Raw genomic sequence first — 16,533 nt, 5'->3', positions numbered from 1 at the left:
ATGGCTGAAAGGTAACACTGAATTTTTTGTAAATATAGAGTATGTAAGCTTTCTGAGATTTGTGTATATATATAAGTGAGATGTTAAGTATGTGTATTAAAGGCATCGTGCATCAGCAAGGGTTTGTAAGGTCGAGACTTGATAATGAGTGAATATTCAAAGGAGGGACCGACTTCTCATGCTGGCAAATGCAATTCCATGTATACATTGTTTATAGGAGCGCTGGAGCTTGATGAAGTACGAGCATCAGATCAGGGCAGTTACCAGTGTAATGCCACAAGTCTGGACCAGCATCGTCTCACTGTCGCTGCAACACTCAGCATTGACTTGAATCTCGGTGAGATTGTTGTGACATTTGAAAAGTTTTTGAACTGGTGTAACGGACTGACCGTGTTTGAGGACCTCTCTGTAATCTTATCAATTGTCTGTTTTCTGCAAAATATCTGTCTGGCGTGTCATGCCATATTGGTATTCATTGTTTACAGCAATGCAAATAAAAAAGAACTTTTCAGGCCATGCTAGGAATGACTTACATTACAAGAACACAAGAAAGAATATGGATCTTAACATCTGTGGAGATTATGCCATTGTGCTTAAAACAACTCTGTACTGTATAGTGGACAGTGCACCAAACCATCACATACCATTCCACCATCAGCCACGCCACAGAGAACTCCATGACCGTCAAATAAACAAGCTGTTACATATACCACTGTACACATTTAACAAGACCAAAATGTTCATAAATTTAAGTTCTTTTAAGCTACATAATGAACAAAACTGAACAATTTAATAATTCAACGAGTTTCACTAAAATAACTAATTTTATATTTATGATATGTATGTCATATGTCTGGATGGGCCATTTTTTAATATGCTTGTATAAGCATTATAAGTGCATATATGAAATGTATACTTCCTATTTTATATCTTCATGTAAAGGTCTGGTGTTTGCATTTGTTATATGCCAATATGTATAAAATACACTCGATGATTAAAAGTTGTCGTCTGACAGAAATATAGACAATTGTTTAGTAAAATATTAGGTTGAAGTAGACTGTTACAGGTGACAGCAGTTAATGTTTTTCTTTCTTTCCTATTTTTTTTATTAAATTGTGTCAAGGGGAAAAAACATGAAGATTAATACATTTTTCACATTAGATTTATGAGGACTGTTGATGGCATGGTGTTTACAAGTGATGTGAATTGGGAAAATTTGCCTATAAGTGCTCAGGAATGCCACAGTAGTTGGTTTGGGGAATTTATCTTAGCATTGCTGCACCGTAGAATGAATTAGAATATGTTATGTCAGATGGCTATCCTTCCAATGAACATCATGTTTGTTGGTAGAAGCTGGAGCAAGCATAGTGCCACCCGTGTTTGTGGCCACGCCTCGGTCATCTGTGGTAACAGAGGGCAGCACTGTGACATTGGACTGTGCAGCCAATGGCCAGCCTCGACCGTGGCTGACATGGTTGAAGGATGGCATCGCTATTGACATGGCGTAAGTGATGAGATGCAAGCATTAATTTTAAAGTGAACTGTGATTTTTCTAGTTAGTATATTAATGAAGACTTGAACATTGTAATATATCCATCTTATTAGTGAATGTGACTTATATGAAAGATGTTTCAAACTGTTTGTCGTTTTATATATATATATATATATATATATATATATATATATATATCCTCTCCCCCCCACCTGTGAGATTATACTGCAGTTTCATTGAGATTTTCCTGTTGCAGGGAGCTGGGCAGTCGGTTTAGCAAAGTGGGGACGGGTAGTTTGCAGATCAGTGACGTTGTGGAACAAGACCAAGGCACATACCAGTGTCGGGCCGAGAACAGGGACGATTCAGTGGATGCAACTGCCACACTTGAAGTGCACGGTATACATCCATTTGATCCGCAGGCTTTTGATTCTTTGGGCTGTTACATAATATAATTGGTGCTTCAGTTGTGCAACTATAATGTTATGGATATTTATGCTTTACTGTGTGCTTTTATTTTGCAGTTCCTCCAAGGTTTCTGAAGCGTCCGTCCAATCACTTTGCGTTGGAGAAAGAGGACGTGGAATTTGAGTGTGCCGTGTATGGAAAACCAGAACCACACGTGCACTGGGTGAAGAACGGGGATATTATTTCGCAAAATGACTACCTTCAGGTGGTGAATGGCTACAATCTCCGCATCCTTGGCCTCATGGAAATGGATGCTGGAGTATTCCAGTGCATAGGTTCAAATGCTGCAGGCAACATCCAGGCTGCGGCTATGCTCACCATTGTCCAGCCAGGTCTCAAATCTTACTAAGATTCTTCCTTGCATGTAATGGTCCCAGCATCTCAAACGCTGCAGTAGTTTCTCTAGTAATGTTAGCAGGCTATTATACTTTTCTAGATGCCTGATGGGTCTGTATGTTAAGTGACCACATACTAGAACATTTATTTGTTAAGGTAATTACCTGTTATTTACTCTGATACCAACAGACATTAATTTAGGTACAATGTCCCTAATTCTGTTTGATGTTGTCAAGGTATTAAGATAAGCAGAATCCAGAATGGACCTCGCTTGATTTTCTCGCTAGCTGTATGCACTGTAAATATAGTTACTAGGGACCCCTGCACTTATATTTCTGTCTTAATCAAGATTTTATTTCTTCTGTTTTTCTTGCATTTACAATACTTTCACTAAAGCACATATGAAAAATTATGAGCTCAGTCAGTATAGTGACTAGCTACGGGCTGGACGACCGGGGTTCGATCCCCGATGGGGGCAGAGGATTTTTTCCTCTAGCCTCTGTGTCCAGACCGGCTCTGGGGCCCACCCAGCCTCCTCTACAATGGGTACCGGGGCCCTTTCCTGGTGGTAAATCCGGCTGGGGCGTGTTGCTGACCACTCGCCCCATCTAGTGCCGAGGTCAAGAAAGAGAGTAGCTATACCTCCTCTCACCCCAAGCGCCTGTACGGCACATAGCGGGACAAACTTTACTTTACTTTTACATATGAAAAATTAATTTAAGAAAACTGAATTAATAATATCTTAACATTAACTTGGGCTAGGTTGAATTTTTTAACCTGTGGTTTTCCCATCTGTTCTGTAATGTGATCTCATTGAAATATTTCTGCATCTTTCTGTGACATTATGCATATTATCAGCTCGGTCGTGGAATGTGGTTCAGTTGTGATGTGCAATTTGTAACAAGTTGAATATGCTGTTTGAATTTAGTTTATTTTTTATGAATGGTTTGATCTCACATTTACTTTTAAGACTAGTTGACACATCTTCAAACCACTTCTGTCTAAGACTCATTCAACCCGTAATGGACAGGTTTCTTCTTGTATTTCGTCTGCCACTCTGTCCCATACAAGTGTCACATTCTGCACATGTTGATGTTTAATAAGCTAAGGTTTTCTTTTAGTGTTCTGTAAATTTCATCCGCATGTCAACAGAGTATGACTATTTCTTTAATTCATACATTAGCTTTTTTGTGTAAAGGATGATCCATATTATTTACTGTAGATCAGTGCTGACTTGGATCACTAATTATTTATAAGAACTGGTGATATCACCAAAGTTCATTTAGTCATCAGCCAGATTTATACTGTAGCAAATGAACAGTAAGATCACAAGGAATTGTTCACACACTTGTCTTTCTGTTGTGTTGCTTACACTATTTTGTAAACCATTATTCTTGTTGACACAGTGCTGAAACTGTGAATTATTTTCCTCTTAATGTATTGTTTGTTGATAATAAGTGAGTTTCATTGATTTTCACCTGCAACTCACAGGTTTGTAATCAACCTGTTTGTGTTGTCACATTATTATTAGTATTTTTTATTTCTCATTTATTTCCTGTGAGTTTTTATTTTTATTTACTTTTGGTTTTGTTTTTTTCTCTCCTCTACTTTATTTCTCCCGCATTGTGTTGTCCTGATTGGCCTCAGGCCTGCCAGTGGCCTCCTCCCCCAGTTCTCCTGGGCTCGGAGCTGTACTAACAGCATATACGGCCCCGCCTCCTACAGATGTACGAGCGGAAGGCAACAGTGGGAAGGAATCACAACCATCAGGAGGCACAGATCTGCCCTCTGCACCACGTGAACTGAAGGCTGTTATTGTGTCAACGAGGTTTGTGACGCTGAGCTGGAACCCTCCTGAGAAAGTGAATGCTCCAATCATTACGTACTCCGTGTTCTACCGCCAAGAAGGATCTGAAAGGTAGGGTGTTCAGCTTCTAAAAACTGCAGAGTAAACTAAGTATATATTTATGTTTCATCATCAGAATGTTGGATGAATTATGATATAAAGATGGGAACCGTGTTTTTTAAAATGCGACAAAATTCAGATACTTGCGGATGACGGTAACATACAGATATACTGTAATTTTTAAACTAATACTTTTCTGACATATGGTGATCAAAAAATATTTATACATACATTTGGTTTAGTTATTTATTTTAAATATATTAATGAGCATTGATGAACTGGGGTAGCTCAGTCAAAATGGTGACTAGCTATGGACTGGACGACTGAGGTTTGATCCGCGACAGTGATACAGGATTTTTCCACTAGCATCTGCATGCAGACTGGCTCTGGGGTCCACCCAGCCTCCTATCCAGTGGGTACCAGTGTCCTTTCCCAGGAGTAAAGGTCGGCCGTTTTGTGACGCTGACCACTTACCCCCATCTGGTGCCAATGTTAGGAATGAGTAGAAGCAAAACATCTTCTCTCCCCCAAGCTCATACATGGCCTATAGTGAGGCAGATTTACTTTACCTTTATTAATGAGCATTTTGAATCCTTTTCGTGTTAATGTGTTTTGAATTTCTTTTGTCACTTAGAGAACGTGTTGTGAACACAACAGGCTCAAGGTTGGAGGAAGTCAACATTGCAGGACTGACTCCTGACCGTACTTACTTCTTCCGAGTGCTAGCATACAGTGCCCGTGGTCGAGGATTGGGTTCAGATCTTTTGGAAGTTACCACTAAGCCTGAGGTTCATGTGCCAGGCCCTCCTGTTAAATTGAGGGTGATACCCGCGTCCCCAACAAGCCTGCTTGTCCAGTGGGGCCCACCAGAGCAGAGCAATGGACACATCCAGCATTACAACATGTTCTATATGGAGGTGAGTTTGTGTGATAGGCGTCATAAGAGCAGGGAATTTAGAACTGAGAGTGCACTGCCTTTGTAACCTGGACTGAGGAAATGACTAGCCAGCTGTATAAGCAGATTTTTCCCTCAGAATCTGTTAGTCACATGAGTGGTCAAGGATTTCCCCTCTTTTGATGGGACCCAATGCTAAGTTTGTAGTAAAAGACGTTTTCAAATAATTAACTGTGATAGAACTGTAAAATATTAACCCAGAAGCAGAAAGTGCATATACTCTGTACGTGGAAGAGATGATATTTGGCAGGAGGGTGATATTTTTTAAATAAAATGTTGTGTGATGAGCAATTGTAAACATGTGTGAAGTTACTTTTCTTGTATGTTTAAAAAAAGTCATTACTTCAGTGACATGAACTTAAGAGACAAATGACTGAATTTATATTAACGTTCTCATAGAAGACCAACCGATTGTGTCTGACAGATATTAGAATTTTTATACTGACAGTTTTATACAAAGATGGGGTACTGAGTTCCATAAATTTTAATTCATAAGTTTGATCTGCCTCTCTTTCAGAGGAGTTAGAATTTCAAAATTACCCTTTCATGTCTGGATGTACAGATAGATCATGCTGGAATTTTATGAGTCTGTATGAGCCTTCTGAAATGGCAGTGAAGCAAATAGCGTTCTGTGTTTTTTCAGGGAGACTCAGCAGAAGAGCACCATGTGGTGACATCAGACTTGCAGTTTGAGTTGATGGGTCTCAACAAGTTCACAGAGTACAGCGTTTGGGTTGTGGCATTCAATCAGAATGGACCCGGTTCCAGCACAGAGGAGGTGGTGTGCAGAACTTTGTCAGATGTACCCTCTGATCCACCGCAAAATGTCACGCTAGAAGCCAGCAGCTCAACGGTAAATGACTGTAACTAACATAGAATATGAAATATTAAAACAATTTTTGATATCTTGGACTTGTGTTCTATTCAGGATGTAAATGTAGTAGACGTAGTTTTCATTCTGTAATGCAGCTGTTGCTTGTGAGCAAGATATGCACAATATTTCTTTATATATATATAGAGTGTGACAGTAAGGTGGGAGGCCCCCCCGAAGGAAGGTCGCAATGGAATCATCACAGGGTACAAGCTGAGGTACAGGAAACGTGACAGACGTGGAGAACGTCGAGGTGACACTGTGACAACAGCTGGTGACAGGCGCCTGTACACATTGGTAGGACTGGAGCGACGGTCTGTGTACCAGGTCCGCTTGTGGGCCCTCAATGTTAATGGGACAGGTCCTCCTACAGAGTGGTATACCATTGAGACGTATGAGAACGACCTGGATGAGAGCCAAGTTCCTGATATGCCTACTGCACTGAAGGGTAAGGACAAAATGCAGTAAGTACAAAATAGTGTTAAGTGACTGTATACTTACAACCTGCAAGTCAAGAGTAAGTACAGTGAGATGTAGACTGGACTAAGTCTAGCCTTGCTTTCCTCAAACGTCTGTCTATGTATTTAGGTTGCGTAATGAGGGGCTTGATAATTTTTACTTTTCAAAAATATTAGTATGAGGTCCGCAGTGGCCGCGCGGTCTGAGGCGTCGGTCTTATGCCGCTTGGTCGCAGGGACTGTGGGTTTGAATCCCACTCAGGCCATGGATGTTTTTCTGTGTTGTGTTGTCCTGTGTACAGGTAGAGGCCTTGTGATGGGCCGATCCCTCGTCCAAGGAGTCCTACCAATGTCCATAGATCAAGCCAAATGAAAAGTTGGGGACCCGTAAAGGGTACCGGAAACTGTACAAACATTGTTAAACAGGAAAAATAAGAAGAAGAAGAGATATTAGTATGATTGAAACGAACAGGATGAGATGAGCAGGGCATGTAGTGTACAAGGGCAAGATTAAGAATTCATATAAAACATTGATAGGAAAGTCTAACCCACGCATAGATAGGAGGATTGAATGAATTGTATTTTAGGAAATATGGCATGAGTATGTAGACTGTGTTCAGTTGACTCAGCATGCACCGGTATGGTCTTGTGAACACATTTATGAATGTGCAAGGTCTATAAAAGGATAAGACTTTTCTAAGCCGCTGAGTAAATGTCATCTTCTGTTCCTGGTCTCTGCTGCATCAATTTAGTAAGCTTTGTCTTACATTTTTGCAACTACATTTATGTTTCAGCTCGACCAATGACAGACACTATCACTGTTTCGTGGAACCCACCACATAATCAGAACATCATGGTACGGGGCTATACCATTGGCTGGGGGAAAGGCATCCCTGATGTATACACGCAACTTCTGGATGGGAAACAGAGGTTTTACGTTATTGAGGGCGTTGGTGAGTGCATGACCTTAGATTGAACATTCTGTGAAACAACACAGTTTACAGATAGATTATAATGTTCAGACTATGGTAAAATTAGAGTGCTTTATACTTTGGCATCATAGTGTCTTAATCAGATTTGGCAATTTATATGAGTGCCAGGACAATTTTGCCAGAGTAGTTACGCCTCTGTTCTTTAGAAGAACAAAACCTGTTTGGATTGTAATCGTATTTAGTCTTGGAACTGGCACAAATGTTTCAGAGGAACTTTGTCGCCTCCACAGGCAGAAGCAATACAGAAAGTGAAATACTTCAATAAATATCAGATGATGTCCTTCCACTTAAGTCATTAAATGTTCCTGTCTCAGTGGAAGCCATTACATTCTTCATTTTTGAATTCATTCACTTATTTTTGTATTGATATTTAGAGCCCAACTCGGAGTATGTCATCAGCTTGAGAGCATATAATGACATGGGAGATGGACGCCCTGTGTATGTATCTATGCGTACAAAGGAGATGGTTGCTCCAGAACCTGTCTCACCACTCATACCTCCTGTGGGACTGATGGCCATTGTCCTTTCTTCCGCGACAGTGGTTGTGTACTGGACAGACACCACCCTCTCCAAGAGTCAGGTGATGTAATCACGTGTCCAAGTCAGTACAGACTACATATAACCTGCAGACACACAAGCATGACAGGATACATCTTGTGTGTGATTTTTTTTCCATTTAGTCTTTGCTGCATTCTGTAACATGTTTATGGTAAACACTAAAAACTTTCAACAAAGAAAACCATTGCATTTACATCTGTGGTGTTTGGAGCCAAATTGGATGGCCCAGAGAATTTTAGAATACAGAGATATAGTAAGATTTCCCAAAATAAGAATGGAAAATCTTTCCATGTTGGAGTGGCCTTCATCCCTAAAGGTGGAGGTAGTGTGTTCCTCCTAAGGAATGGTATCTGCCGAATGACATCATATCCCAGAAGGCCAACACTGACATCTTCACTGGTGTGCGAACCTCAAATCTCATCTGTTTATCTTATGTTGCAGTTTGTGACGGATAATCGATACTATGTGGTACGCTACACACCATCTCACTACTCTAACAATCCACGCTACAAGTATTTCAATGCCACTGATCTCAACTGCATGATCAATGACCTGAAGCCAAGTACCCAGTACGAATTCACCGTTAAGGTTGTCAAGGTGAGGCTCATTAACATGCAACGAGGAAGTTGTAAAAACTGCGAAGCGTTACTGTAATGCGTGTTTCGTGTGCAGGGTCGCCGAGAGAGCCCTTGGAGCATGGTTGTATTGAACATGACCCAGGAGGCAGCACCATCCAGCCAGCCCCGAGACCTTACTGTTGTCCCTGTGGAGGATAACCCCAGTGCTGTCAACCTTAATTGGCAGCCACCTAAACAGCCCAATGGACCTATCACAGGTGATTACTGTTTTGGCAACCCTTTGCAGGACACTGACCTAACCACTTACCTTTATGGCAACGAAGAATAGCAGCTGTGGAGTCCATGTTATACTTCCATATTAGGAAAGGGGACCCAGTTTCTGGTCTTGCCAGAATTCCATGATGTAAGTTCATCCTTGATCAGTTGATAGTTATTTAGCAGTTCAAGGGAAAAAGAAGTCTTGATTTTATAGATTGCAAAGGTTTTAAGATAAATCTATTCTGAGCCAGTTGTATCCAGCATCTATTTCTCAAAAATCAGTTTCATTATTAATCTTTTATGTGCTCACAGATCTCTTGAACAGTCCCCCCTTTTTTTAGATTTTCAGACGAATATTTTGCATGCATTTCTCATTTCAGTCTCACTTATTCTAATCGTACATGCCCCACCAATCTCATTCTTCTATATTTAATTACGTTAATGATATTAGGTGAAGGTATTTGTTTTTTAATCCTCTTTGGTTGAGTGCTTCTTGCTGTGATAGTCTTTGTCCGAAGTGCCAAAAATAATTTCACTCTGTAGTTTGTGTCTTAACATTTTTTTCATTTTCAAAGTTCATTGCATTTTGATATGAGTTGTGTTGGCAGGCTATGTGATCCTGTATACAACAGATCATACTCAGCGAGACCGTGAGTGGGTAGTAGAAGGTATTCTGGGAGACAAGATGACTACAGCCATCAAAGGACTGACTGCAGACACCATGTACCACTTCAAGATTCAAGCCCGCAACAACAAGGGCTACGGCCCGTTCTCCAACATCGTTTCCTTCACCACTGGACCAAGTGAGTAACTATATTGTATGGTGTAAAATGAGCATGAGTGTCGTGTGTTTCTTTAGTCACTCCAAATATGTGGTGACCAGTAACTAACGCTTACCACAGTGTGTTCCAAAAAACATTGACATCATATATCACTCCAGAACTTTTACTAAGAACTTTTGAATTGAATTTGTTAGTGTTGATAGGGAGGAAGTAAAAATGGTGATGAAATACCAGTTAGTATATCTGTGCTCTTCCTTTTGTTTATCTGTGGTCCGAACCATGTAAATGTAAGTGCGTGGTATTATCCATCCCGTATACCAACTGATTGACAGTGCTACATATTTGGGGGAACTGAGATTAAATGAAGATAGGTTATGTAAAGTTGCATGTCCTGTATGAACATCTTTCAGTACACATGCATGCATTTAGCTGTGTGTCAGTACAGGAAGGCCCTTGGTGAGGAAACGATGCAAAATAGAAACGTATTATAACAACGGGATTGTCTCCACATGTCATATCCTGAATTTCTATGATCTTTAGGTGAGTCTGTGGAAGTTTTCTTTCCCAATTATGGTACATCAGTTTTTGTTTTTCACAAAAAATTACATGTCTGTCTCATAAAATCATTGTATGCCTCTGTTTGAGTTTGTTTGGGTTTAATATAATGTTGAAGTATACTTGATAACATTAATTTTAATAGGTGTAATCTACTCGCTTTTTAAATTATGAAAATGTGTTTATGAGTTCAGTATGAATTCTTTGTATTATGACCAATCTTGTATGAAAAGAAGATACGAGCAAGTCATAGATGGCAGTACAACTAAATTATTGTAAATGTTTCTAATGGTTGGCTGTCTAGGAGATCAATGTGTCAGTATGGTTGCGGCTAGTATATCTCACCAAGAACTTTCCTTCTGTTTCAGTGTGTCTGTAAAATCAAAACTGTGGGCTGTGCATTTAAAATATTTTTGAATATTTTTTCAAGTTTTTAAGATAATGCATTTTGATGAGTAAACTTTATTGTGTGCCATGGCGTAGTCCACGGTGACTAGTTCATTGCTCGTGGAAATTTATTGTCTTGCATTTTTACCAGCCCCTCTCGACTGTGGACCCGTGCCAGTTCATCATGTAGCCTGTATACTTTTTATTAATTTCTCTTAATTTTTACAGCAGTTACCTGCAAGTTTCTTTACCCACTGCTGTGTTACAGTCAGCATTGAATAGAGTTGTATATCTTTGTTTGAGATGCCTGATCTTTGTGTCGTAATTGTCTATCTGTTTGTTTGTTTGTTTGTTTCCAACATCGCCATAGGCAACGGGTTTGATTTTTTCGATAGAGGGCAGCCTATGCGAGGTAAGCATTATCTTGCAACTTTAGAGTTTAGCCAGTTTCATCAGTCTTCTTTGCTTCTGCATTTGAATACTATCATAAAGACAACTTTGTGCAATATTTGTTTCTGCTTTTTAATTTATAGAGATTAGAAATGCTTGTTTCTGTGCAGCTTACATTTTAATTTCTAGTTATTTATGATCACATGCTGGCTTTGGAACTTGAAATCCAGGATGTACTGTAGCATGTTTATTTATTGGCTAAAATGTCACACAGTTCACTTTAACCTGGATGGGTTGAATAGAATTGAAGGAATCAGTAGTTTTACTTGGCACACGTGACAGAATACATCTCATATGTTATGTGGGAGTATTGCATTGATTAAGTCTTTTGCAGGTGAAAGATGGTTTGTGTAGTGTGTCCATATTTTATTCTCAAAAGACAGTGAAGGTGTTATATAAGGAATATTTGTGGAGGCCATGTGTGGCACAGATGGAACATATTTTTACGGCAACGGCCTAAGTTTATACAATGAAGTATCATATATTTGTAGTTCGTTACATACATCCTAATAAAGTGGCCAGGTTTTCTTAATTTGAGGATGGAAAAAAAATGTTTAAAATAATTGTAACGTTCATTTTTCCTTGTGTTTTATGCAACCTGAGTTAGCTGTTCTATATTGTTGGTCAGTTTTTGTGACTCCTACTGTCCTGTTAACAAACATGTCCTATGCTTCTCTGTGGGCTTTCTGTATATTGCTTTCAGCACTATCTTTCTCTGTTTTGCAGTCTTCATTTTCTGCTGCTCTTGTGTGCTGTAGGTTACTATATTCCTCCTCATTGTCTGTATTGTACACTTCAGACATTTAATTCTGTGAAACATTGCTTTTGTTATACCATTCTTCATTAGTTTGTTAATATGTAGGTATCAGTCAGTGTTATTTCTACATAAAATTATAAGCCAGTATTTCAAGAAGCTTTGCCTTGTAACTGTCCATTTCTGAAATTAAAATATTTTACTTCCATGGAACTAAACTTTCTGTTCTCAGAATGTATGTAGTTTAGCCTCTATAAGCTTTGTGCTGACTCGGGAATTAACTAAATTTAATTAAATGCTTTTGGTTGTTGGGATATTAATTGAAAGAAAAGGACACACAACAGTTGTATGGAAATGAGAATGTAGGGACAACAGAAATTCGAGTTTTATAAATTATACCTCTGTTCCTTAATGTCTGCCTGGTATTTTGCTCAGATTTCCCAGAATGACGTTTTCGATTTTCATTTTCATCTGGTTATATTCACATTAAGAAAACCTGTCATATACAATACATTTCTATCTACTGCATCCTCTCGAGGGTTTTTAGTTCCTGTGAGTGTTGGCGTAATTCAGAAACATTTTGTATTATTATTTGGTGTTACTTATGATCTGTTAAGCTAAGAAGAGAAATGAAACTGGGTGTGTGTTCTTTCTGATTTGCACGTTGTACGAACTGCTGTAATTTCAGTGTTGTATGTTTCAGATGGTCGTGGGCTGAACACAAAAGTTCTGATGTACATCGGAGTGGGCAGTGGGCTGGTACTGGTTACAGCTATAGTGGTTGGGGTTGTTGTGTGCTGCCGGCGTAAATCAGCGCAACGGAGCAAAAAGGGGTGAGTTACCTATAAAGTTGACATTATTTAAACTTTCAGCACTATAATTGTGTAGGGACATGACGATTGCCTAGTCTGCCCAGCTTGATTGTAATATGTCATCCCACATGATAAGAATGTTTTGCTGAAACTAGTAGAAAATAAAATATGTCTGTCTTTTAGAATATTGTTTATCTTTGAAATACCAAGCTGTAGGATGGCTATTATTTATCCAGTCTGAATCTTTCTAGTGTGCTGCCCTCTTTACATAGATTACACCTCTCTTCAAGTCCTGAAAAGGGTACATTTATCACAGCATTATGTTAAAATCTTTCACCTCATAGTCTTCGTCCATTTGTGATTACAGTTACATAAAAGGCAATGCCAAGGGGAAGCCAGGCAAACCTAATATCAAGCCACCGGACTTGTGGATCCATCATGACCAAATGGAATTGAAAGCCCTTGAAAAGACACAGTCAGGAGCAGGAGTAGGGGGAGGGGATGGTCCTTCTGGAGTGCCAATTGCCGTGAGCACGCTGCCTCGTACGTCAGGTGGCCAAGACTTTGAATCTGGTGACCCGCATCATCACAGCAACTCTCTTGACAAGCGAACCTATGTCTCTTCTTACATAGGTAATGAAAAGGATAATTTCATGTGCTCTGGTTGCCGTGCAGGATGCAGTTGTTTCTTGACCATGCATGATTTCAGAATGAACTTGAATTTGAACCAAACAAACAGAACCTAGTACACAAACCTGTACTGCAGTGAATATGATTTATGTTTCTGTAATTTTATGTTTTCTTCAGTTATATACATTTTTAATTTAATTCCCATGAAATTTCCCTAAGTACAGTGTTAACCCATCTTACGAAGGAGGTTGGTAAGGGGTAACTCACTGTTTTTAGGATGTGTAGTCTAAATCTTGTTAGACTTCCCACTATCCTGTCTGAGGTCTGTCATGTTTTTTTCAGTTTTGCCTGGTTAATGCCAAAATATTACTGCACAGTATGCCATGAATGCTTCTGTATGGGTCGTTATTGACAATGGATGGTCATATGTCGATGGTATTGCATGCTATGTAACATGTACTTCAGACAGTTCATTAAATAAGCTAAGAATAAATAAATAATGCAATTTGTGTTTCATTTCTATCTGTTTATGTTCTATACAGATTTACTTATTTTATGAATATCTGTCCAAAATATGTCCAACTTCACATTCATAAGGTTGAGGAGTAGCTTTAAATTTGATTCCTCTGAAAATATGGGTTAGCGCCATATATATGAAGCTTTGGCACCTCAGTGCACTTTATCTGCATTGGTTACGTAGTTGTGTTAGTATTTGGCACACCAGCAGCTAACATACAGTGAGCTTGATCATCATTTAAAAATTAGACGGTGAAATTTCAGTTTTACAATCACTGCCGTTGTGTGTTTTGATGTTTCTAGGTCCATCAGAAAACTTTTATGATCAGTGCATGATTTTCTTTTAATTTCCATTTGTGTTTAAGCCCAGAAAATATTATCTGTTTGAATGATTTCCATGTTTAGTGTATGTGTAGAGCTGCAGGGGCATAAGTGTTCCCTGTTTTATTGTTAAAATGTACACTACTCTGAATGTATCATTGCACTCGCTTGGCTGCTGCATCACCCTGCACAATCGCATTGTACCAGGCGGAGATGAAAAGATGTCAACCGCACGGCGCATCATCAAACCCAAGCCCATCATGCTGCCCGTTGACAGTGTACCTCTCCGAGAACGTGAGTAGCTCTGCTCGGTCTGCATAGCTGGCATGTGTACTGTTGCGCACAAATATTACAGTACAGTAGACTCCCAATTATCTGACCTCAGCAGGACCGAAGGATGGTTGAATAATCAAAAATGTCGGATAATACTGACGAGTAATGAAAATGACAAGGGTAAATGTCAACTCAGTCTTTAATTTGATTTACTATATTATTATATTATGAAGAAACTACAGTAGGGCATCAAATGAAAAAATCTCCAAACTAAATTAATATTTAACAAATTTAAAAATTTGTAAATTAAAGTATATTTTGGGGGGAAATTAATAATGAATACATCAGATAAAATGGAATGTCTGATAATGGAAGTTCAGATAGTCGGGACTTTGCCGTATCTGTTTTACTGGACAGAACCTGTTAGGTCTGATGGTGTCATGAGCATTATAAGCTGTAAATAATTATACTTTATGAATGCACATGTAAATGTTTCAAATATGTTAAACTGTGTGTATTTGATGTACTTAGCATTAGTGATATATATACTGTCTTTGCTGTCCATGTTCTCTGGTCCCATACCCACATCTCATTGAATTTATAGCTACGGGAGTAGTGCTGAGGTATCGTAAACCTTCCCATGCTATTTAAATAGGGAAAAGAATAGTCTGCACAAAGATTATTAAAGAAAATAAAATATTTGTATTTGTTCTGTAAGTTTTCTGTTTTTGGTGTATAGATACTTTACAGCACTTTGTTGAAATTAATCAAGAATGTGATACCATGACAGCAGTCGGATAGAAAGCTGTATATGTACTAACAAGATATAATTTATGAATGCTTCTTAACAATCAGAGGTTGGCCTCCAGGGTCTGTTCCAAGTCTCAAAACTGATCAGACCATCTTTTCTTCTAGGCTCTCCCAACATTTCTTCTTTTCTGAGGTTTGTATAACAATGCTTTCCTATGCAGTATGTTCTCCATTCTTTCTGTTATCTCCAGTGTACTTGGTATATCTCAGTATCTTCTACTGTATTAGTCATGCAAACACGATCTCTAATTATTAATTGATTGCAGGTATAATCGTCTAATGTAATGAACTCGTGTTTACAGCAATTGCAACAGCAACTCCAATAGCAGGCAGCAGTAATATGCCTGGAAGCCAGCAGGGGACAAGTGTGGACATGGTTCAAACAGGGAGCAGTCGACCACTGTACCCACGAACCCAGTACACTATCTCGCGGGCCCATGTCACACTGGACCAAGCAGGTACGAGCAGAACTGAGCCATTCTGGTCATTGCTTGTGGATGACAGGCTGTTTTATATGTCTGGTTGCTGTTAGCAGCCAGTAAGACAGTCACTGATATATATAAATATTAACATATGAGTAGATGAAAAAGAAAAAGTTTAAAATCATTGGTGTGGGAGGAGGATATAAAGACATTGATTTTATAGTTGGGACTATCACCAACAGTATCTGTCTATTTTTCAGCTCAATCACCAGAGAACCCTTACTCCTTGCAGGGAGGTTATGGCACTGTGGGAAGTCTGCCATTGGCTGGAGCGGGGGCTCCAGGCCCCCCTCACCACCATCCTGGTGTCACTGGCACACAACAGGGACCCTATAGGTACATTTAGTAAGGTGGCCTATTTTGAAGATGTGTGTTAGGTTTTGAAAGGTAGTGTATTGTGAGTTCTGATGTGTTTGTAGTACTGGAATGTCTGCCCAGGATGGCACAGGGTCTGGGACCATGGGTAAGCGACTGCAGGGCCATCCACTGAAAAGCTTCAGTGTTCCTGCACCCCCTCCACAGTCAGCGCCCTCCACCCCTCAGCAGAAACACGTGGGTGAGTATTCAGATTTTAAGTCTCCATCTCACTTTTACCATGTACTGGTACTTACAAAAAAAGGTGTGTTTGGAATTATCTGCTTTTATTCCCTAGCTCCTTCAGTGACTGTCAGGCCCCAGGGGTCAAGTCCATACAAGAAGGCAGATATCCTGGCTTCAGGAGCCGCTGTTTCTGCAAAAGGGCGCAGTGTGGCTCCAGGACCTTCCACTGCCCCCACAGTGACGGCTCCAGCCTCATCAGAAGATGCCAGCAGGATGCAGGTTAGATTTAGGCAACATTTCACCTGAAATTGAAACCTTGATGCAATTGCATTTTGTGCCAAGTTGAAAT

General features: G+C 39.5%; 1 protein-coding gene across 7 annotated transcripts in view; it reads left to right on the top strand.

The window, feature by feature from the left end:
• fra (neogenin protein frazzled) overlaps positions 1-16,533 on the top strand; it is an 87,916-nt gene that overhangs the window by 67,363 nt on the left and 4,020 nt on the right. Inside the window, exons 5-25 of one of the 7 annotated variants that reach the window (XM_022077871.2) lie at positions 218-337; positions 1,354-1,504; positions 1,749-1,891; positions 2,017-2,292; positions 3,944-4,214; positions 4,837-5,119; positions 5,801-6,010; positions 6,176-6,476; positions 7,281-7,439; positions 7,853-8,058; positions 8,478-8,633; positions 8,709-8,871; positions 9,481-9,675; positions 10,967-11,008; positions 12,504-12,633; positions 12,980-13,245; positions 14,287-14,373; positions 15,465-15,620; positions 15,845-15,980; positions 16,064-16,200; positions 16,297-16,463. In XM_022077871.2, the coding sequence (XP_021933563.2) occupies positions 218-337; positions 1,354-1,504; positions 1,749-1,891; positions 2,017-2,292; positions 3,944-4,214; positions 4,837-5,119; positions 5,801-6,010; positions 6,176-6,476; positions 7,281-7,439; positions 7,853-8,058; positions 8,478-8,633; positions 8,709-8,871; positions 9,481-9,675; positions 10,967-11,008; positions 12,504-12,633; positions 12,980-13,245; positions 14,287-14,373; positions 15,465-15,620; positions 15,845-15,980; positions 16,064-16,200; positions 16,297-16,463 (3,755 nt within the window). Of the gene's footprint in view, positions 1-217; positions 338-1,350; positions 1,505-1,748; positions 1,892-2,016; positions 2,293-3,943; positions 4,215-4,836; positions 5,120-5,800; positions 6,011-6,175; positions 6,477-7,280; positions 7,440-7,852; positions 8,059-8,477; positions 8,634-8,708; positions 8,872-9,480; positions 9,676-10,966; positions 11,009-12,503; positions 12,634-12,979; positions 13,246-14,286; positions 14,374-15,267; positions 15,296-15,464; positions 15,621-15,844; positions 15,981-16,063; positions 16,201-16,296; positions 16,464-16,533 lie in introns of those variants that run through there. The other 6 variants (XM_022077873.2, XM_022077870.2, XR_015537218.1 and 3 more) reach the window with 6 other exon arrangements.

The sequence above is a fragment of the Zootermopsis nevadensis genome, unplaced genomic scaffold (assembly GCF_977971745.1).
Source record: "Zootermopsis nevadensis isolate Lab colony 2312 unplaced genomic scaffold, Znev_1.0 Znev_ptg000002l, whole genome shotgun sequence".
NCBI lineage: Eukaryota > Metazoa > Arthropoda > Insecta > Blattodea > Termopsidae > Zootermopsis > Zootermopsis nevadensis.
Note: the sequence above shows the minus strand (reverse complement) of the source record. Positions and strands in the feature narration are given on the sequence as shown.